The sequence below is a fragment of the Cornus florida genome, unplaced genomic scaffold, assembly GCF_030987335.1.
Source record: "Cornus florida cultivar Cherokee Brave unplaced genomic scaffold, ASM3098733v1 CherokeeBrave_3.0.0_Hap2_Chr11, whole genome shotgun sequence".
NCBI lineage: Eukaryota > Viridiplantae > Streptophyta > Magnoliopsida > Cornales > Cornaceae > Cornus > Cornus florida.
Window position 1 is genome coordinate 132,266,756 of NW_026775581.1, and position 23,664 is coordinate 132,290,419.

Consider the following 23,664-nt stretch of genomic DNA (forward strand, 5'->3'; position numbering starts at 1 on the left):
ATATATTTTATTTGAAATGAACACTACATATGTAATAATAATAGTGAAAACGTTTTTATTCAACAGTGTCGAAAACATGAGAAACACCTTTTTATTTCATCTTTTCTTCACAAAAATAAAAAAACATTTTTTTGTTATAGAAAAACAAAAAACATATTATTAAATATGTTTTTATTTTTGTTTTGCCTTTTTTAGGGTTGAAAACAGAAAACGTTTTCCATTACTAAACGCAACAACAAGAAGTAGTGATACAAATTGTCATTTAGCAAGTGATATTTAAACATATTAGTATATGTTTTTAGGTAAGAATTACAATAAGAATGAAGATTTGTTCTTTCAAGAGTATGGTTAAAAATGGTCCAAATTAATTTATATATATATATTATAAATTTCAAAGGGCACAAGTTAAATTTAATTTCAAACTTTTTTTTTTTTTTTGGGAAGGGGACAGTTAAGTTATATTTGTAAATTAACTATTTAACATTAAACAATACTTATATAATGTGTTACTAAATACCTAACATACCCTTTTGGAACATCAATTTTTTGTCAACTTTATCAGCAGAAGTGTGTTTTTTTATTATTTTATCCACAATTCCAACCGGACTCTTAAAAACCCCACAGTAGAATTCCTCGAACAGCCCAAGATTTTTGGGCGAAAAGGAATACTAATTTCTCTTTCAAATCAAACACAAAAAGTAGAGTCATCTACGACGCTAGTACAATTTTTTACAATTTTTTTATTTTATTTTGTCTTCACGAAATACAGATCCAGGGCGCGATTGGGATTTGGCCGCCATCAAACATAACAGGATTGTAAAGAAAAGAAGGAAAACATCGAAAATGAGTCTCCACCTCACGTGACATGTTCAACGTCCTAATGAGAATGTCAATTGTTGTTCTCTCCGACTATTCCTCCTTTACTCACTGCCACGGGAATACGTAGTACAGTATATCTTAATCGTTTAAAGTAAAGCAGCCGTCAAACGACAAAAACCCACACAAAACTCTCTCTGTCCGAAAATCTGATTCCAACGTTCAAAAGCCCAGAAATCCTAGTCAAATTTCTACACAAAACTTCCTCTCCCACCTCACGCGCCGCCCACCAACGCCACGCCCCCCTCTCTCTCTCAGAGAAGTAAAGAGAGATCGCCATCTCCTCCCCCACCATCTCAAGCTCCACTTTCTCTCTCTCCTTCTCTCTCTCTAACTACCAAAAGAGTATATTTGAAGATAAAAAGTTGAGATACTATATATGAATCCAAAACCTCTGAACCCAAGATGGGCGGAGTCACCTCGTCGATCGCCGCTAAGTTTGCCTTCTTCCCACCAACCCCGCCGTCATACACAGTGATCGCCGCCGCCGACGAGTACCCCTGCAGTCAATTTCACATCCCTGAGCTTCCGAGGAGGGACGGCGTTGATGTCTTGAAGCTTCGGACTCGACGAAGCAACGAAATCGTGGCCGTACATATCAAGCACCCCAAAGCATCGGCCACTCTGCTCTACTCTCACGGTAATGCCGCAGATTTGGGTCAGATGTTTGAGCTTTTTGTGGAATTGAGCCTCCGTCTTCGCGTCAATCTTATGGGGTAACACATTAATTAGTCTCCACTTGTGTTGTTTATAGTCAGTCAATTTTGGAACTTGAAGCTTTAAGCTCTGATTTCTTGCTTGAATAGACTTAATTAAGAGTATGGGACCATGGTTGTTACTTAATTTGATGAACTGTAAATAAAGGAAAATGGGTTTATTTCGTGATTATATAGGTTCTGGTAGGTACACTATTTTAGAATTTCATGAATTGTGATGATAGAAATGCTTTTTGTGAATACAGTGAAAAACCTTTTTCATCTATATCATATATGTACGCTCTTTCCAAGTGTATGAATCAATGCTTTTATTTTGTATTTGGGCAAAATGAGGAAAAAGTACATTCAGGAGTATTTCCTAATGAACATATGTATATGACCTGTAGAAATTAACTTATTCTGGGCATGTCTGGAAGATAAAATACTTTAATTTCGTGGCAATTCTAGTAATCCACAGATGCATTTTAGGAGTCTTAGGTTGATTAATATATATATTTTTTCATTTGTTGCTAGTTAATTCTGGGAATATGTGTTTTTGGCACTTGTATTTAATGAAGTTATATGATATCTGCACTCCTTATGGAGTAAGGATAGATTGTTTTAATCAATTGAAAATTTGGTCAATGGATATATCTTGTTTGGATGGTCTCTTGTAATTGAGAATTTACTTGGGATTAAAGCTCGCTCAAGTTCATTTGCTAAGCAAACGAGCCGAGCCCAAACAATCTATGGCTATGCTCAATAAGCTTTTGAACATGTTCATGAACAGCTGTTCGTGAACAAACTCTATAAAGGCTCTCCCGAATATGATCCATTTATTAGGTATTGTTTGAATTGTAGTTGTTTTTTCTCAACAACAATCTTAATCTCAAGCACAAGCACAAGCACGAGCTCGAGCTCAAGAATGAGCTTGATATAAGGATTGGAATTTGACTAAATGAGGAAACAAACCGAGTCCGAGCTTGAGGAGTAATGTTCGAACCAAACTCGAACACTCTTGTATAATTGAGCTCAAGCTCAACTATCAGAAAGCTTGGCTCATTTACCGTCCTAAAATTGAGATCTTATTTTATGGCAGAGATGTATGTAGTCTTTAACAACATATTTTCAATAGTGACTTTTGGTTGTCCCCAAGCTTTATTTTCCATGCTTCTTGAAGGTTGTAGGTACTTCTGTCATCCCCCTGCTGTAGAGTTTAAATCCGTGAGGCAGTTGACTTGATTTTATGTGTAAGTTTATATTTATGTGGGGAAGTTGGACTTAAGCTTAGCAATTTTGACCTCCTACAATACTACAATAGACACTTTCCGTTTTTTGAGTTAACTTTTCTCATTCTTTGTTCACCTATATTACAAATTTGACATCCACTTGTAATGGTAATTATTTTAAGCCCCATCATTTGAACTTAAATTTACGTTAAATAATCATTCCATTCAATTTTGACTTGTTAGGTCAGTGTTGGGTTTAACCGGCCGGTTTGCAATGATATTTGGCATGGCCGTTATCGTAGACTTTTGAGAGAATAACAAAGAGATCTACTACTTTTCCACATTGCATCTTTGTTATATTTAATGATAGTTTTTTATTTAACCTAAAAAAAAACCTTTCATTTTAATTTTAACACACCAAAAAGAAAGTATTAATTATATCAATTAAGTAATTATACATCAACAATACAACTGTCACTTTCTTTAAATCAAGAAACAAAATCGCACATCAACTCATCCCTCTTCCAACAATAGGACAAGATAATAAAGCATTCAAAATAAGCAGTGATTCTCCTCTCATTGAATTATGTAAAGTTTCATGTAAGTTTATATTTGTCTGTCAAAATTGAACCTTTCATTTGATCATTGAAGACATACACGGTATATTATTGAAGATTAAACAAAAACTCAAAAGTGGCATATAAATAATTACTATGATCATTTATAATACAGATGTTATATAATATATATGTTAGGATTCGTAATTTTCTTTTACTTTTGACTTGTATTATATTTTTTACCAATTTATTTTAATTGTTTCTTCTCACATGTTATATATGGTATTAATTTTCATTTATTTAATGCTTAAATCTATTGTTATTCATTCATTTAGCAAAAAAATATAATTACTAATCTTTTTTCGTAAGGACAATGATGTAGAATTTATAAATAGGTCCCTACTTGTGTTAAATGGTTTCAAAAAATTCAATAAAGATCAGTAAAAAAACTATTTTTATTGAATTATGTTGTAAAAAGTAGCGTATCGGTGCATTTTTGGGCTTATGACATGCAAGGTCAAAAAACATTCATAACCGCGATAACAGATTCTGTTATGTTACGCTCAATTCTGTTACACCGCGTTTGCAACTGTGAACCATGGTTTCAATACTCAGATACCTGATAGTGTGGTCATGGCATATAATTTCAATCATATGCATTGGGATAATCTTATGTTGCTATTAAAAAGGCTATGTAATCATGACATTTGAAAGACAGGGCTGGGATTAAAGGTTGGGTCCTTATCTTCTTCTGTCAAGAAGTATATAAAGTAAAATAAATGACGACGACATAGAATTTATAAATAGGTCACTACTTGTGTTAAATGGTTTTAAAAAATTCAATTAAAATCACTAACAATCTATTTTTATTGAATTATGTTGTAAAAAGTAGCTTATCGGTGCATTTTTTTGGCTTATGTGCAAGGTCAAAAAAACATTAATGACCGCGATAACAGATTTTATTACGCTACGCCAATACTAACCCAAGTCCGTTTTGAGCCATGATCATGAGTCAATAAAGTTGATGGTTTGATTTAGGAAATGATACTTCCTGTCAAAGTAAACCTTATTGAGAGTAGAGGTGTGCATCTTCACTTATAAGAGAAAGTTCAAGTGCAAAAAGGGGCGGTATGCTAATAAATGGGTTTTAAACACCCCCCCTCACATGTTCTCATACTTTTCTAATGGTTTAGATGCTATAAACTATGATGATCTGCCCATATGAGTGGCTCTTGTGGATTGAATTGACAGAAAAAGAAGCTTATCTAATGCTATGAGGTTGCCTCATTTACACTCCTTAATTTACAAGAAGTCCTTGGAGAAAAAAGAATTATTGAAATTATTAGGATGTCGTATGCTTTTTTCAGATATTTGACCATCAGATGTTAGCTTTTGCGGTATCTCCTGCAAATTTCAAAGAACATGTGCAGGGTTCGAGTCGCAATTGAGACACACATGTTTCGTACTTCTTACTTTTATGAGAAATGCTTGTTTTAGTTATTTGCCTCTTCATTTTTTATTTCATTTTTTGTCTTCTCTTGGATTGACTGTTGAACAAACTTTACATCTAGTTGCACCATATAGGCTAACCGGATCTTTAGGTGACAATCAGATATGTGTCGATGATGTTAATTTGATAAGTTTGTGGACTAAATTATGATTGGTAGTGCAGAACATCCATTCTGTGGTTGCAAATGTTATTTTATTTTATTATTTTATGTTTTTTTTATCTTAGTAGCCCTATTAGCTTTTCCCTATTAGTCATTTTGTAATTAATTGATGACCTTTTTCTTTAACGGGTGGCATTCATTTTTTTTCAATAAATTGTCATTGCTCAGGCAATGTAAAAGCCCGGGCTGCCAAGCATTCTCAAGTGTGCTCAAGTCTAAGAGCAACCACTTATGCAAATAATGCCAAAGGTTAGGTGTATGCTCTGTCCACCACTTCAAACACCCTCAATTTACGGATACTACATTCAATGACCTTTTCTTTATTCATTTTATCAGTTTGTATCCATGTGACAATTCATGCTTCCTCATAGTTTTATTTTTGAAGACTCATGAATGTGCTTTTTCATTCCATGTTTTTGTTTTGTTATTTATAAATGTGTTTTCATTGCTGGACTATTCTTGAACTTATGTAGACTGATATAAGGCAGATGTATTATGAGTTTCTTACTTGATATCATGTGCCTCCACATTCAATATTTTTGGTGCTGATACACATGTATATCAGAAACAGTAGACATAAGCATTTTCTTTTACTTGCCCGTTTTAACTTTTTCACTGATTTTATACATTTGGTTTTTCCAGGTATGACTACTCTGGCTATGGACAATCAACTGGAAAGGTGCTTTCCATTTGAACATTATTAAGAATGGAAATAAATCTGTCTTTTGTTGATAATACGTCCTTAGTAATATCCTTATATTCCTTTTTCTGTTTAGTTTTCCTTGTTTAACTTCAATGCTTGCACTCCTTTTTCATTGTTGTAGCTTTATATTCTTTTGGTATGACTGACATCTCTTACATGAAAATAGGCATGATCATATAGAGTTGTATGATTGACATTCCTCTGAATCTTATATATTATATTGCTCCATCAGTTCCAACAAGAAAAGAAAACCTGTAATTACGTGCAAGCATTTTATTACCATCCTGAAAATGTCAATTACTGTACAATAGCTTCCTTTGTGTACTTGATGCCTACATTCAACATTGTTGCACATAATCTTTACTCTCTTTAGCATGGTAATTTATTTAATCCAAGTAAGATGCAAGATGTAGGCCTCAAGCTTCTCTCAACTGTGGCTTGACTAAAATATGAGGCATGCAGTCCATATAATAAATATGGTATAGTGTTTGACATTTCCAAAATAAGTATATATATATATATATATATATATATATATATAATTTGTATATGCACAGATTCTTACTGTTTCTTATTTCTTTTTCTAGAACATTTCTTTTTCATTTTTTCCCCTTCTTGATCTTTCCTCGGTAATTGCTGAGTGCTTTATGTTGTGAAGATTGTGTTTTCTGGCTTTATGTCACTGACTTTTGTTCATACAAGTTTCTTTAAGTATCTTCTTAATATACAACGTAGATGCATGCTACACAAATAATTGCTATGATAAGAGAGATTCTTTATAGCAAATAATATCGAGATCTTGTGCATTTCAGTTATATTCTAGTAGTGTCCAGCACTAACACATGGGAAGGGTCTAAGCAATAACTAGGATACCTTTGGTTTGCTGAATTCAGGATAAAGTTGTTTTTTGATGCATTGGATTATTTATTTCGTACCCTATTGGTTTGACAACATTAGTTTCAAAAACCGGATTTTACTGTGGCAGAATGTTTCACTTTCAAACAAATTTTTGGTTGGCAGATTGCTTGGCTTTTGACTTTTTTTTAGAGTTTCACTAATTGGATATTCCCCTTGTCACCATCTACTGTTGGTTATAGCGTAACAATCATCCTTTGTTTTTTCCTTTGAAACAGCCAACTGAGTGTAATACATATGCAGACATCGATGCAGTATATAAATGCCTCAAGGAGCAGTATGGGGCTAAAGATGAACAACTAATATTATATGGTCAATCTGTTGGTAGTGGCCCAACCATTGATCTTGCTTCCCGGATACCAAACTTGAGAGCTGTGATACTGCATAGTCCTATACTTTCTGGGCTGAGAGTATTGTATCCTGTCAAACGTACATATTGGTTTGATATTTACAAGGTAATATCATTGTATTGGTTCTATTTCAAATGCCTCTAATGTTTGGTAGATAATGCTCACTTCTTTCTTTGTTCATTTCAGAATATTGACAAAATTGGTCTGGTGAGCTGTCCTGTTCTGGTAATGCATGTAAGTATAATTATAGATAAGTCTACTTTTCTTCTTCTGCCTTCCTTCCTCCTCCCTCTTGGATATGAAATCCAGGAATGCACAATGGAGAAGCTGATGATTAGTAGAGTCATACTTGGGAATTTTAATCAAATTAAGATACTTTAGCGTGGCAAAACTTTTACTTAGTGTTGGAGTGAAATCTATAAATCATGGATTCTCTATTCCCAAATAAATAAATAAAAATACTACTACTAATAATAATAACACATTGCTCTAAAAATAGCAAATAATTTACTCTTTAACTAAATCGCATCTGATGACAATCTGAGTGAATTTAATTTATACAGTAACAACATCATGCTCTGGACCAACCAACGGGTGCTTAAGATCTGCTTTTGTGGGGATGAATGATCCTTAAAATTGTTAATATATCAACTCAAAAATGCATGGTTTCCTGGTGAATCAGTTTGTCATGTTTGGGGTTGGTAAAAGTATCCCCAACTAGATGTCCAATTAACTAGTTTACTTGTCAAATAAGTACATAACAGAACAACATAATTTGTAATTCATATAATTTGAATGTAGCTTCTTAATATTTCACTGCGTTGGGTGGTGGAGTAGAATCAAGATACATGATGTGAAGTTAATGATTGGCATTAAAATATGCCTTTTGAAGTATAACTTGTAATTTTACTATTGTCTCTTATTTCTTTTTACCAAGATTGCAATGAACTACAATTTTGATTGGTGAAATTAATGATTCTCTCTATATCCACCTGCAGGGGACAGCAGACGAAGTTGTTGATTGGTCCCACGGAAAGCAGCTTTGGGAGCTTTGCAAGGAAAAGTATGAACCCTTGTGGTTAAGTGGAGGTGGGCATTGCAATCTTGAGCTCTATCCAGAGTTCATTAAACATCTGAAGAAATTTGTCCTCAGCCTTGGCAAATCAAAAGGTGCCACAAATGGTTCTAAGAAAGCTACAGTAGACACTGACAATCAGACCAAACCATCTGAAAGTAGTGCTTCAGATACATTCGACTTGTGCCTGGACGTACCAGAAGTTTCAAGAAACAGTTTAGATAGCCGGCTTGAGAAGTCTAAAAAGCCAAACAAGCCAGAAAAGTCTCGGATGAGCACTGATCGAGTTGACAGGTCTAGACTAAGAAAGGGCTTAATCTGGTGATTACTCGTGTTGTTCACTAATACTCACTTGAGGAGGTAATTTACTCAACTGCTGGCTTTAGCTCCAACTACAATTATCTTATTGGGTGTGATTCATTATATGAATAATCGAAGCGATGTGTATGTTCAGAAGGATAAATCACATAGGTAGGGAATCTTGCATTTGGATCTCTTTTTTTCCCTGTACTATCAGCAACCTTATTTCAATATGAAGATCCTGTTTGTTTCAGCAGTTATTGAGCAGTTGAACCTCTATTATTGTGTGCTGCATTCCATCACTGGATCTAGGATACTGGACATCCACCATTGGAGGAAAATTGTAGGGAGTACAAGTTTCATACCGCAAACCATTGTTTGTTGTTTGTGAAGCCGTGAACTGTGAACGACTTTTTTTTTTTTTTTTTTAAATCCTTTTTCTTGGTCTTTGTAGTGGTACCAGCAGAAGTTTTTAAGGGATCATGAATCATTTCCGACCATGAGCAAAAGGAATATTTTTGTACTCTTCTCTGATCTGGTGTAAATTAGCAGTATGCAGATTCTGAGATGTGTATCACTGCTAGAGTCGGAAATATTATTTAGTTGTATTTGTGTGCCTTTCCCCTGTATCAGTTCATGCAAGAACCTAGGGATTTCAGGCAAAATAAATAAATAAATAAATAAATAAATAATCTGTGAATAAAGAATTGTGATCAAAACTTTCAAAATGGGTAGGAAAAAACCATTTATGGATGGAGTTGAGCCTTCTGGCGCCAGAATTTCATCTTTTGACTGTAAAGGCAGTTTTCAAGCTACTTTAGCAAGGCTACATCAAATTGATCCGGGTTAAAGTTTATCAGCTCAACCGAATCAATATAATAAGGCTTTGCATATATACGACCGTCTGTGTGTGTGTGTGTATGTAAAATGCATATAATCTCTCTATGTAATGGAACATTTTGGGCATGAAAAAAAGATGGATAGAAAATCTGTTGTCCTTTCTGACAAAACTGGAAAAAGGTGCAGAGCAATAAGGTCTCCCAAAGTCAGCTAAATTGCCAGGTTATGCCACAGATGGCAAATCTGTCAAGAACATGCCCGAGTCTGGATTTCTGGAACAGTAATTGTCTATCCCCAACTCTATAACGCCGCCACCTTGAATTTCATTTCAAACTGATTCAATGTGTTTTAAGAACAAAATTGATGCTTACACCAAGAGCAAGAACCCGGTATCTTGACTAACATCTCTAAAATGCATGACAATCACAATATTCTGGTAACGTGACAAAATTCTTGGCCGCCATGAGATAAAAGCGAATGCTTTCACCAAGAACAAACTGAGTCCTGAGGTAGCACTAAATGGGCACCACATAAGAGAGTGAACGGAGATGCATTAGTCATATGTAACAAGGCTGATTACGTCGCCAATAAAGAGTAAATTCAAAATGAAACTCCAAGTAAGGCAGCCAGAACAGAACCAAAAAAAAAAAAAACTTGAATGGTGTAATTACGAGAAGTGTGTGAATGCCATGCCATAAGGCTTAACAGAGTTTGTGATTCAAAATAGAGTGAAGAATAATTCAAAAATCTCTTCAAATAGGATCTTTACCAACAAGCAGTCGATTAACAACCGGCAGCTCTTGAATCACTCCATCAGGAGAAGTTTGGTTTCAAACCTTGGTTCAAGAAGGAAAAAGTGTGCCACATGCTATGTGCTCCGATGGTCCACGTGGGTTGACGAGCACATTTAACTGTTTTTGTGGCTAAGGGCCCTCACCACCCAGGCACAATAATGCAAATCAAAGGGGCACTCTACCACTGAGCTAATAACATGTAATGGGAGCCTCCCACAGGGGCCTGCTATGCCGAAAGCAAGAAAAGCTCCATTCCTCTCCTTTTTTGGCTCCCATGTGGCCATGTCCCTTTAATGCAAGAGTAGTTGGGAAACGTCTTTGTTGAGTTGAAGTGAAATCCCTTTGATGCATAACTGTCATGCATCCAGCCCTAGATAAATGGAAAAAGACTGTTAATTTGAGGTAATCAGACCAAACTAGATGAATTTGATACATAAATTAGAAACTATATATATATATATATATATTTTTAACAAGTATACATAAATTAGAAACTTTAAGAAGGATGCATGAGTTTTAATAACTTTTCAATCATTAAATTGATGCAAAAAGGTTGGAGAATGAACCGTTATGTCGTGCACACAGAATTCAGCAATTCTAGTATGCATTTTCACTCTAGAACATGACAGATGAAAGAGATTATGGAAGACTAGAAACAGATTATCTACATGATAAATAAAGAACGTTAACTTCTAAAATATACATGAAAGAGACTGTGGAACAGTAAAAACCTTGTCCATATGGCCAAATATCAATTTGTGATAAAATATCGTTGGAATAATAGATCACCAAGACTCGATGGAAATCATACAAAAGCAACACTAGTAACAAGCAAAGAAATATGGTCATCATTAGAAACAGTCTGAACAGAAAGTCTGTTATTTGACTTGCGCGGGGGGAGCCTGTCACAACTCGCAACTAATCTTACACTGGACTGTAACGGTCCTGGTCATATAAGCGGGTGTAGCCCTCCTCCCAACAGCTGCAGCTTTTGGGTTGGAACTGAACCGTAACACAATTGCAAACTTTAGAGTTCATAAATATACACCTTATTGGGTAAGAGATTAAAGGTTTTTATCGTGATAAATATTTATTTTACTGTTTTTAATAGAGATATGATATTCCTAAACAATATATTAGTAGAAAAACAGGTTTTTCCTAGATTTATGTAATAGCATCATTAACCGAACCTTTTCTTCATTGTCACAGATTCTTGGTGACAAATTCAGAAACTCATAAATGTAGAACTGAATAAAAGGTGGAACAGGAAAAGTACCCGGAAAATCAAAAAGTGCAATTGAATAATGATCAATAAATGCACTGGAACAAAAAAAAAAAAAAAAAAAAAAACGTATATTTAAATAATTTGAAACTTCTTATTAAGCTATAAAGAATGAATCAGATTACGTACATATTGTGAACATATTCGCCAATTCTGATATCGACTTGGCTCATCAAGGGCTATCTGATATTATTTTGACTCGTTCTTCAAAGAAAATAATTCATTGACTTGTTGGTATTAATCTTTGGTTATATCTCATGTTTGAGTAGGGAAAGCAATTTCATCGTCCGTTACCAAACTGGAGCTTAAGGCTCAGTTTGGTAGAGTGGGTTTGAAGGGAAAGGGAAGGGAAGGTGATGGAGGGTTATAAAAAAATTGTGCTTGGGTAAGGTGAGTGGAGGGAAAGGGAAGGAGAGGGAAGGGTTTGGAGGGGTTCTTCATAACAATGTACAGTAATTTCTTTAACCTTCCAAAAATGGGAGGATAAGGAAGGAAAGGGAAGGCAATGGCAGGCAATGGCTCATATAATATTTGTCATGCCACTTTTACCCTCAAAATTGCACTTGATATTGGGCATGTATTCAGCGCGGGAAGCTTGCGAACGGTGGACGGCGAACCCGAACTGGAACAGCGATGGAAACTGAAAGATGTGGGTTTTGATTTTTTGAGGCGGACGGCGACGGCGAACCCGAACTGGAACAGCGATAGCTCATAAGGACCACCATTGTATAACCATTCATCAACAGATGCCGCTTCCCAGATCGGGTAAAAGTGCAAACCTATAGCTGCAGAAGTAGAACAGCGATGGAAACTGAAAGATGTGGGTCTTGATTTTTTGAGGCGGACGGCGATGGCGAACCCGAATTGGAACAGCGATGGAAACTGAAAGATGTGGGTTTTGATTTGAGAGAGAGAGAGGAGGAGAGGGCAAGTTCAGATATGAGAACGAGATTAGAGATGGAGGCTGAAATGATTTGCCCTAATCTTTTTTTTTTTTTTTTTTTTTTTGTAGCAAAATATAAGAGATTATATATATATATATCTCTCTTTTAAAATATAATAAGGGTATAATAGTAAATTTATTATTATCCTTCCCTTTTCTTTCTTTTCCCAAACATAATTATTATCCTTTCCTTTCTTTTCCTTCATTAACCAACCAAACACAACGGAGGGTTAAAATTATCCTTCCCTTCGCTTTCCCTCATAACTAATCTTATCCCTTCCCTTTCCCTAAGAGATATCATCAATTTTGGTGTTTACATAAGGTTCTTCATAGAAGGGTTTCTGGCGGGAGAGAAAGTGTGAATGCAAATTCTGCAATAGATGGAAGGTTCAGGAGCCATCTTGATAAGGTCACTGCATCTGTCATGGGGAGAAATAAGAACATAAAAAAATCGAGTTATTCAGGAAACTATTGGAAACAATTCAAATGAAGGGGAAGAACCAAGCTGATTTTGCCAAGAAAAAGAAGCAATGAATGTTAGAAAAATCAAATAAAAAAATCGTAACATAGTATGTTAGTTAATTATTGTATAAATCCCACACCGTTAGATAAATGAATCTTATTGATTGAGGACCAAACTCCCATTAGGAAAAAGAAATTTCAGCTCACGTTTCTATATCAAGTATTTTTTACTATAGCTGGAATAACTCCAAATCTAAAGTACTCCCTTTGTCTCAAATTAAATATCCCTTTTCGGGAATCTAACTTTTTAAGAGGATTGGTTTTAATATTTTTTTTATTGTATTGGTAGTGAATGAATTACCAAATATGTCCATAGTGGCCCCACGGGATGTGATGGTTTACTTTTTACAAGTTCAATGTAAGAAGGTTATATTGGTAATGTTACAAAAAAATAGTACTTTGACTTTTCAAATGGGACATTTATTTTGAGATAGTCAAAAATGGAAAAGCGGACATTTAATTTGAGACGGAGGGAGCAATTAGCAAGGCTGTTGCAATAAACTATACAATACATATTAAAATAAATCCATGGAACATTTCTTTGATGTCTGCTATAAAATCTCTAGAATTGGGAATGTAAAACTATGCCCTAATTGTGGCGCCAGTATTCTGAAGTCAAATTCTTGAGTGTGATTTGTCAAACATAGTCAGTGACCTAACAATTTCCAACAACCGATGAAGAACGATTTTGAAAGAACAAACACTAGCAACATATGCCTGACCTCACGACAACTGCTTAGCACAGGGACATTAAGGAACACCAAAGCACAAATATTTGAGGCACCCCTTTAGACAAGTTAGTTCGCTTAGCTATGACAGTCTCTCAGATAAAAAATTAGCTAGACATATAATGTAACTGGTCTAGTAATATTTTCTCCAAAACAATTGACCACTTTACATATCCTCCCCCACCCAAACCCCCACCCCCCCAAAACAGATAAACAAACTGACACAATTTGCTGACAGGTTTTAGGATGCCAATACTTACCCCTGCTTGGAGGGTTATTTGGTGTCTAAGACGTTAGAAACTATTCTCCATTCGCATATCCACATCCTTTTGTCAGTCAAGAAACACACAAATAAGGAGGATCTATGACATGATTCACTGGCTAGCTCATGCTTGTGAATTTCTCAGATTCTCTTTGATTAATTCCACTGATCTTCAGTAACTCTTCCTGGAAATTAAAAAAAGGTAAAAGAAAAGAAAATTTGTCATTTAGGAAAGAAAAAAAAAACGTAAATTCGTCAACAAGTTCTATTAAAAAGAGTAAATGAATCAAAAAATGTGGTTTTACGATTCACTGATGAACAGGGTATGGAGTAAAATTGGCATTTAAAACAAGGAAGATTCAGGAACCTCATCTTAAGGTAGTCTGACAATCACAGGCATATTTCATTGTGATGATTCCATCAAATCCGTTTATACTAGTTTAGAATGGTGCATTAAGTAAAATTCACAAGCAATTTTCAAATAAAAGGTCACAGACATGTTTTCTTTGACAGCAATAGTTTAGAGGCTCACCAGTTTGACTTTCAAATCAGAGATTGCCTGCCGTCGCTGATACGCAAAAAACTTCAGTGACTGATGCAAAAGAAAAAAAAAAAGAAGGAGAAATGCTCAATTTAATCCCATTAACCATGTGGTAGTACACTGATGAATATGTGTATGTTGTTCAACAAAAATGAGAAGAACTGAAATGGTGAGAGAACAAAAATATCTTTTACTTACTCCAATTCTCTGCATTTCAAGAGACCTGTTCAATGCTTCTCTTTTGGTCAGGAGATTCTGAGGCACCGACTTTGGAGGGCGTCTGTAATTTTTACCACGGTAAATAATTATGGCATGGCCTTCTTTCATCTTATCCACTGAAACTAGTATTCCGCCACTTTCTGCTTCTAGCATTTTTGCAGTATAAATGACCTGTGAAAGCATTCTCTGCATTGTAATCACCTTGACTGTTTCTCTGTGCTTCCAGTGCTGATGTAGACCTTCTATCACACCATCAAAAACCCCTCGCCTTCCTGAAGAACAAAATTGGAAAAAAGAAAATAATGTTGACATGCCATTCACGTTTCACCAGAGATCTCTTTTTGCTCTTTTGCTAAATATATTTGACCAGAAAATATATTTACAAAACCAGACAGCACTGACTAACGGCAGAACTAAAGGCTCAGTCTACATCACAGGGTGCGGTTTCCAGACATGAGATCCATATTTCCATTGGTGAACCACATCTACCTAAACATCTGGACAAAGGTTAGGAAAGACAGATGATATGTTGATGGGTTCATTCACCTTCACCGTCTGGATGGGAATTTCAAAGTTCCCAGCTCCACTTCAAGTCCAGGACATGATAGAGGCTTCCCATCAAAGCAATGGCCCAGAGAGCAAATAAACAACCTTCCTAAGATAAATTAGATTCTAGCAGTATTGTTTCTGTGCTTCCCATGCTTTGACATTCATGTATCCACTCGAAAACTTGTGTTAAGGGTAATATAGATGAAATCTCTTCTTATATAATCAGGCTGAGATGATCTGTGCCACTTTCGATCAGCATCATGAGAAGGAGATGGAATGCCAAACGATTATTACTGTGAAAGAAATTGTTCTACAATCTCCAGTTTATAAAGTCATTGGTTCTCCTCTTAAGCTAAAAGCCTCAAATTTGTCAAGGGGCGATGGATGAAAAGTCAACTATACCTAAAACGTGTCTAAATGGTGGTGGACAGAAAGTCAAATATTCTATTTATCTAATAAAGGTTTCTCAAAGAACAGTCCTACATCGCCAAAGAAATGGAAACTCTACAAACTTCTTCTCTTATGTGGCTTGTCCGCCAGTCATAGCCAAAACTATCCTAAGAGTGAGTTCAAAGTTTGTACTGTATTTCAGTTTGCTTTTCTTGATATTTCTTCGAGTTGTTCACTATTTTCAGAATCAAAAAATATATTTTTTCTATTATTTCTCATCGAAGAAGAAAATAAAATATTACGACCAGTTTGATTCCATAGAAGATCTTTTTTTTCTCAACACAAAAGCGATTTTATACAAGACGAGTACTCTAAAAGTTGTGTCAAAATATAAATATGAAGAGATGTACTGACAGAAAATTGGAAAAGGTCATGGAAAAATAATTTTCTGGCCAGCAGCCACAGATATCTTAATCATATAATCCTGAAACATTTGGCATATTGGTATGGATTGTGGTTCAAATGATGTGCATGTGTGTGAGTGAGTGAGAGAGAGAGAGAGAGAACTGAAGATTATTGTGGAAAAAAGAAGTAATTGTTGCGCCAAAAAAAAAAAAAAAAGGAAAGGAAGAAAGAAGTAATGACAAGGAAATCACAAAATGGTTATATTGAAGTCAGATAAAAAGGCAGGGTGGGTAAGATATTGACATACATAACCAATTTAGATGAAGAGCAATAACTAAAGAAATAATTTTTATTATCATCTTACCAAAATGTGAGAACTTTTCAATCATCAACCTGAATGAGACATATCCAGGGAAAAAGAAATTGCTAAAGAAATATCATAACCAATAACCCATTCAACTACTAGAAAATGGAACTCATTTTGACATTAGATTGTTCACTTGTTTTTTCTTCTTTTTTTTTTTTTTTTTTTTTTTTTGGTTAATATATATATATATATATAGTTGAGACTACTGAAAACTAAAACAAAAGGTAACAAAATAGATGAGTATTTCAGGAAAACAAATACAGAACGCTTGCTTACCAAGCACTAAACTGCTATCCATCTTCAATCCTATCTTTCGAAAACATTCCCTCTCCTCTGCTGTTATCGTTTCATGGTCTGCGTCCTGCTCAGAAGGTCTCCATGCAGAATTTAATTTTAATAACTCTTTTGCTGATCTCTCTATCTTTGATTTAAGCTGCACAATCACACACGTTATAAATGTTTTTTGATATTTAACCATTAGAATGTAAAGTGAAACTAGAAGACAACTTAAATCTTACAATGGAAAGCTTGCGCTCTTGATTTCTCAGGTCTTTTACTAATCTCTCCCTTTCAGCTTCCAACTGAAGCTCAGACTCTCTATTTTCATTTTTCAGGTCCCCACATTCTGTTCGGATGTCCTGGAATTCTGATAAAGTTCCAGCTGTGCCAGTGTTCACTGATGCTTCATCAGTTGCATAAAAAGTTTCAATTGTTTTTAGGCGTAAAGCTTCTTCCTGAAGTTGGCACCTTTTAAGCTCCATTTCTCTTTCTGCTACTATATTTGCAACTGTCAGAGGGAGAAAATCTTTACCTCTATAAAGTATTATAAAAAACTTGTTTCGCAGTAACAGTATTCCTCCTGTGAGACACTGCATAATAAGACATTGATGTAAATGTATGTGTATGTTTACAGACAAAACATATAGTTGCAATATGACAAGACACAACTTCATATGCTGAATGTTTCTATATTTCTTTTCTATTCTGCTGACTACACCAACATTAATTATATTTCATATTGTGACTGCTCATAATTATATTAACATAATTCCAACGACGGTAAAAAAAATTCTAAGTGGCATGAGCTCTTTAACCGAGATCCGTGTTTGTGCCTGGTACTTCTGGACACTCTCTTGACAAATAATAAAAAGAAATTTTAGCCAAGGTTTAGATGCAAGGAATTAAGAACTCGGACAAAATTTGAATGAAAGACGCGAATATACGATACAAGTAAGACTTCACTTTAAGAATATACGTAGTATATATATATATATATAGTTGTATTTAAATATACATTATGCATATACTATAGTATTAGATACAGTACTATCATAATGTCGTGTCCATGTCATATTTTCAATGAATTTGTTTTATCAGCAGGTCCACAATTTGTTTTGTCTACACATTTGTGTAGACACACATTATGTCATATTTTCAAAAAAAGCAGTTATAATCACGAATCAAATTGATTTTCACATAAGTAACAAATGGATGAACTACCTTGCCCAGGATTCCTGGCCATATACATGCCTCTGATGTCACACAACGATGACATTCTCAGGGAAGCTTGCCAAAAGAACAAGCACAGGTCACAAGTAACAATGAATTACATAAGGTCATGAATTATCTATAGCCTGAGAATTATCATTGTAATGACACTTGCCTTGAGCTCATATGCCATTTGCTCATTGCTGGTGTTGGGAATTCCCCATTTCACAGCAATTTTTGCTATATGACATTTCTCCCACAATTTTAAGATGGCAGCAGCTAAGCCTTGAAGTTTTCTGTTTCTCCCTTCAGAAAACATGAGGAAATTAGTTAAGGAACCTGAACACAAACACACATGCACATAAACATGCAAAGAATCATAATTTGTTTTATAGTCAAATATATTTGACATCCCACAACACTTATAAGTGTGTGCCTAATACAACCGTTATTCTCTTCTCCCATTTTTCCTTCAAACACTAAATAAATTGTGATCATTAATTAAAGTATATGTTTTACAATGATTTGCGGTAACTACACAAGTTTCAAGCTTGTAGAACAAGGTCAATCAAACAAATCTAGACTCAAGGGTACTTGCTCAAAATAATAATGATACTAATAACAATATGATAATAATAATAGCAGCAGCAGCAGCAGCAGTAGTAAAAGTAATAGACTAATAGTAAATAGAAACAAGTGCATGACCATATATCTTTATTTTTTAGAATTTAGTGCATCAAACATATATATTCAGTGAAGCTTACCCTTTAACAGAAAAAGGAAATTAAAAAAAACCATATACATTCATGTCTGTTTGCTTACAAAAGGACCAACAATGGTAAAAAAAAAATGGTGAAAACAATAATCATTTAAGAAGGTTTTCTTTCACAAAAATGCATAACACCCTTGTACACTTGCAGGAGTTTTTAGGTCACTAATGGTGGATTCCTTCACAAATGTCCAAACTGTTGAAAAACAGAGAAGTGGTACTAAGGTCATCAAGTATCATTTTAAGATATTCAGTTGTATGCCTTCTGGCATGATACATTACAACTGCTATTATAAAAGTTCTTAATCAGTAGATTTTATATAATCAGTGTGACTTAAACACAAATGCTACAAAAGATGAGCCACAGGATAAACTCCACTCAACAAGTCTTAATCACAACGATTATGGGTCAGTTACATGGTACAGGCCTTTGGCACTCTCAATTCACCCGCTTTTTTGGTCTTCCTCTGATCCTTTTGGAACCTTCAACTTGGATCAAATCAGTAATCGTACCAATGCATTAAGTGGTCTGCACGCACGTGTCTAAACCATCTTAGATGACTCTCTCTCATTTTGTCTTCCATCGCTAGAATCCAACTTCCATGAATGGATTCATTTCTTATTCTATCTTTTCTTACGGTACCACTCATCCATTTCAAGTTTTCAACATCCTTATTAGAGTTATATTCCTATTTTGAATATGTTATTTCTAAACTTTATTCTACACATCATACAGCATAGCTGGTTTATAGGTGTCTTAATCAAGTCCACTTTAGCTTCACCAAAATTCTACAATCACACAAAACTTCAAAAGAACTTAATTTTATTCATTATACAATAATTTTTATAGGCAACTCTTCTGGAATCCCTCCTTACACTTAAATTATTATTTTAATCCAAATTAAAATAAAACCTAAAGATTCTAAAGTATTTCTCCATAAGTCTAACTTAAAATTTTACCCTTTCTATAGCTTTGTCAAGTGAAACTCTGTAATATGGAGGGAAAAAAAAATAAAAATAAAAAAAGAAAAAAAAAATTGAAACTATGTAATCAGCAAATAAAATATATCAAATATAAATCCTTATGAAGTTGCTGGTAGTACTAACTGTAGACAAGATAGAGAAAACCAATTAAAAATGATTTGATCGTGACAGTATGGAATTTCAAAAATCTTGGTAGATTTCAATCTTGACTAAAGGCATGATAAGAATCCAGTGACTCCATAATCAATCTAAATCTACAGTTTTGAAACTGTTCCAACTAGTAAACAAAAAAAAAAAATATACAAAAGCGTATTCAAGAAATGTGTACCAATAACCTAATAAGCCTATGAAAATTTAGTAGATATTTTAGCCACTCCGGAATAATGCCGAAAAGCATTAGGCATATGCCCAATCAACTCCTCCCCAAAGCACATTGCATCAACGGGATTAGCAAAGGGTAATGGTCTTTGTTGTATCAATGACTTGTGCATATGCTAAACTTTATTCTTTAATCTAGTTTATATGAGAAGAAAATGCATAAAATATTTTGTTAAATTTTCAAGGAAATCAACTAAGACATTTGTAGCTCACAGTGGGCAAGTTTAAGTACCAAGGACAAAATGGGTGGGTAAAGGGAGAGCAAGCTTCCTCAAGTATGTCAGTTCATCATCAGTCAGCTTTGACCTAGCATGAGGTGAGCAAAGCCTAAATGGAGGCCTGAATCCAGGAAGCACTTCTGGAAGCAAGTCTGCATCTACCGGCAAAGGCTTTGGCCTCCACCAATCAATGAAACGAGGTCCCAAGCCATCCAACAACCTATCAGCTTCTCTCTCAAACAGTGACCCATTTATTGGTATATTCTCTTCATGTCCATCCCTTCTACTCCTCTGTTCATTCAAAACATTTCCATTTGTTTTTACTTGAGAAGAAGCAACATTATCTTCTAAAATATGGCATCTGTCATACAAGGAATAAGCTTTTTGACCACCAGCAGAACAGGGGTACACCTCTGGACAAGCTTTCAGAGTCAACTGATTATTGCGTCCTCTATAAACAACAAGTATGTCTTTCCTACACCATACAACCAAGCCTCCAGTCTTTATCTGTGTGACAGGTAAACAATTAAAAGGCAACCATCAGAATATCTAAAAGGAAAAAATAATAATAATAATAGAAAAAAAAAAAAAAGGAAAACAATAATTTACAGTATTACAAATGATGTCAAGAAGTTTGAGATTAGGGATTAAGACTCTGCTAAAGTTATCTTAAGTTAAAGCATATTTTGATTCCTGCTAGGTGCAAACAATTCCTTGGAGGGGGGGTGTGTGAGTACCAACTAGGAAAAAAGAAAAGAAAGATAAAAAAGCATATTTTGGGGTTCAAAATAACATAAAGACCTAGATCATAGAGTTCCTTTGGCCATTACATTCCAACTTAATTTATTTATTTTTGATAAGTATTACATTCCAACTTAATTTATTTATTTTTGATAGGTATTACATTCCAACTTAATCATCAATAGGAAAGGTCTATTGCAACCAGTACAGCTTTCATCAAGCTCAATTTTTTTAATATCGAACGTACTAAGAATCTACCACCAAACTATATATACATATATATATGATCAATTCGATTTGCCAAACTATTATTAGGGATTGTGTCTCAAATTCTATTGCAATTACGTCTTAGAGTGTATTTTATATGGTAATTTTTAGTTAGGCAAGTCTTGGCATCTAAAATGTAATAGTTGTCCAACAAGGAATTGGGTTTAGAGGTCTATAAATAGATACCTAGGTTATTGTTGAAAGTTATGAGTTAGAGAGAGATGTAGCCCGTGAAGGGTGGGCTCGTGAGGGAGTGAGTTATGGGTAGAGAGAGTTAAGGCTTTGGTAGAGTGAATATTGATGGCACCCTACCCTTGAGTAGGAGTTTGTGTACATGTTTCGGTGTTGGTAATTCTCTACAATTGTAATACCTCTTCATAAATATAGTGAATATCTCCTCATCCATGGACATAGCCCAGAATTAGGGTGAACCACAACAATAGCTAAATGATGATGCCATACCAGTCAGCCATAAACTTTGTATTGCCCTTTTTTAAGGCAAGCTACAGTCATACACCCTCTTTGTGTCCCAATTGAAACATGAAACTTCAGCCACTTCTTCGAGAGGCAGACTAGATACCATTGAAGCTAAAGCTTGGTGATTCTATATATCAAACTAATTCATAAATTCGATAGAACTTCGTACATTTCAACCTTCCACACATATATATAAATATATATATTGTCTACTTTGGCAAAAGTAAAATGAACCAAGCACAATATGCAAACTCTTAATTAAAAAAGGCAGTGAAAATTTCATGAATGCAATCTTTTTCATTTAAAAAAAAAAAATCAAAATAAAATAAAATTTCGTGCACAAAGCTAACCTCAACAATTTCTCTTGCCCGGTCCATATTCCGACACAATGGCATATCTAATTTGAGCATGGCAAGTTCATTGTTCTTCCATATGAAATGAATCTGATCAACAACCGATTGAGTCACCCCAGCTTTCTTAACTTTCACCCACTTTCTCATCCTTCCAGCCTCAGCCCTCAATCTCTCAAGCAACACTCCATCAAGACTCAGTTCGGCAGCCGTCACCACCTTTTCCTTCTTCGTCCTCCGAAACACCACCTTCTCGTCCTTCGACCATGGCATTTTCCCGCCAATTCTTGAGTCCCCATCTCCCAAAAACTGTTCCAAGGAAACCCCAAATTCAAACTCGTCTTCTTTCTTGTTGGTTTTCTCTGATCTATGGGTTTCTTGAAGTTTTTCAATGCTCTGTACTATATTTTCCATCGCTTTCTTGCCCCTTCCTCCGCTTATTTTCTCCGTCAATGACGGTTCGGGTGTCCCATCTCCGCCATTGAACGAGTTATTATTGTGTCTTGGTTTGGAAAGTTCTGTGACTTGAGTAACCCTCATCCATGGAGGCGTGGGCATTTTAACAGCACGCGAAAAGGGCTCTGATGAAGAAGAGAAATCTGGGTTTTCCAATTCATCATTGTTGTTGTTGGTGGTGGAGGAGTTGAATGGGAGTGAATTGACGATCTTGGAGGTACGGAATGGTTTTGGGTTTACGAGAGAAATGGGGTTTAAAGAGTATGAGTCGGAAATTATAATAGGATTGTGAAGGAAATGGGGGTTGTTTGAGAGAGAGAGAGGAGGAGGGGAGAGAAATAGCGTGGCAGACATGGGGAGACTGAGAATGAAGATTTTGTGTGCGCTCGACTGGAGAAAGCTGAACTCAGTTCTTGAATCTTAAGTACAAGTTAACAATACCAAGAAACCTGGATTATAAAGATATTTTGGGTGAGGGACTTGGTTTTTTGACATTATGTACAAAAATCTCTATAATACAGGTTGCTTGGTATTGCTAACGATGTACACTAACAAAATTATCCCCGTTCATCTTGCCTTTTCCTTTTCATTTCTTTTTCGTTTTTTTTTTTTTTTTTTTTTTTTTTCTTTTTCTTTTCTGGCTAAACAGAAGAATTTATTAATTCAAAGTAACAGGATAAATCCAAAACAAGTGCCAACAGGATAATATTGTGGGCTTCATAGAACAAGGTAAAAAAAAATTAAGAACAAATTTTTCCTCAATACACTATAAAATGTTACTGTATAATTCCACCTTCCAAAATAAAATGGTGAGATTTGAAGTTCTCCTGTGACTATGGAAGTGTATATATTTTCGTTTTTAAAAAAATGTATATATATATATATGTCCCTTTAGATCTCCAAATCATCCATTTAGATTTCCAAATCAAAGCCAATCACTTATATATTTGTAAATTTGAGCCAATTTTATTCATTAAATATATATATATATATATATATATATATCTGTGTGTTTTGGGATCTTCTTATTTTTTCTAAATATTTGAACATTATACCTAATTTTCTAGGGAGTGTAGAATTCGAAATTATTCACAGTTTGTTATCAAAGGTGGTGCAACTTAATGATACTTCAGCAAAGAAAAAAATAATAAATAAATAAAAATAAAAAAAATCTTCAGCACCATTTAAATGAGGATGTTAAGAATTTGAAGTCCCATAAGAACATTATGAGTGTGAATGTATTTCTTACTAATAAAAATAAATAAATAAAAATACATACTTTGTTTCCTAGTCCCCTCTGTTGATGGTTAACGTACTGGTATCA

At 34.7% G+C, this 23,664-nt stretch overlaps 2 protein-coding genes across 3 annotated transcripts; one reads left to right on the forward strand and one right to left on the reverse strand.

Annotated features, from left to right (window-relative positions):
• The first annotated feature begins 774 nt into the window (after positions 1 to 774).
• LOC132284341 (uncharacterized) lies at positions 775 to 8,626 on the forward strand. Its single transcript, XM_059786437.1, has 5 exons — positions 775 to 1,592; positions 5,670 to 5,706; positions 6,864 to 7,100; positions 7,182 to 7,229; positions 7,994 to 8,626. Exons 1-5 carry the CDS (start codon positions 1,282 to 1,284, stop codon positions 8,393 to 8,395), a joined length of 1,035 nt encoding a protein of 344 aa, XP_059642420.1. The 5' UTR covers positions 775 to 1,281; the 3' UTR covers positions 8,396 to 8,626.
• A 1,218-nt stretch (positions 8,627 to 9,844) lies between these two features.
• On the reverse strand, positions 9,845 to 22,897 carry LOC132284340 (chloroplastic group IIA intron splicing facilitator CRS1, chloroplastic). 2 transcript variants are annotated; one of them, XM_059786436.1, is made up of 10 exons: positions 21,885 to 22,897; positions 20,064 to 20,556; positions 17,876 to 18,006; positions 16,731 to 17,081; positions 16,489 to 16,645; positions 14,481 to 14,773; positions 14,274 to 14,333; positions 13,740 to 13,926; positions 11,416 to 12,648; positions 9,845 to 10,374 (listed from the first exon to the last, which is right to left on the reverse strand). In XM_059786436.1, exons 1-8 carry the CDS (start codon positions 22,692 to 22,694, stop codon positions 13,861 to 13,863), a joined length of 2,361 nt encoding a protein of 786 aa, XP_059642419.1. In that variant the 5' UTR covers positions 22,695 to 22,897; the 3' UTR covers positions 9,845 to 10,374; positions 11,416 to 12,648; positions 13,740 to 13,860. The 2 variants fall into 2 exon arrangements, with proteins under 2 accessions (XP_059642419.1, XP_059642418.1); XM_059786435.1 differs by lacking the exon at positions 11,416 to 12,648.
• Between the last annotated feature and the right edge of the window lie 767 nt (positions 22,898 to 23,664).

What these genes read in the sequence shown, in the direction of transcription:
- LOC132284341 (XM_059786437.1), top strand. Translation starts at nt 1,282, where the DNA reads ATGGGCGGAGTCACCTCGTCGATCGCCGCTAAGTTTGCCTTCTTCCCA. An exon ending in CTTCGCGTCAATCTTATGGG is followed by an intron (nt 1,593 to 5,669) that starts GTAACACATTAA and finishes TGGTTTTTCCAG; the next exon opens with GTATGACTACTCTGGCTATG. An exon ending in ATTGGTTTGATATTTACAAG is followed by an intron (nt 7,101 to 7,181) that starts GTAATATCATTG and finishes TGTTCATTTCAG; the next exon opens with AATATTGACAAAATTGGTCT.
- LOC132284340 (XM_059786435.1), bottom strand. Translation starts at nt 22,694, where the DNA reads ATGTCTGCCACGCTATTTCTCTCCCCTCCTCCTCTCTCTCTCTCAAAC. An exon ending in ACCCACCCATTTTGTCCTTG is followed by an intron (nt 18,007 to 20,063) that starts GTACTTAAACTT and finishes TGTTTTCTGAAG; the next exon opens with GGAGAAACAGAAAACTTCAA. An exon ending in GGATAGCAGTTTAGTGCTTG is followed by an intron (nt 14,774 to 16,488) that starts GTAAGCAAGCGT and finishes TTTGTTCTTCAG; the next exon opens with GAAGGCGAGGGGTTTTTGAT.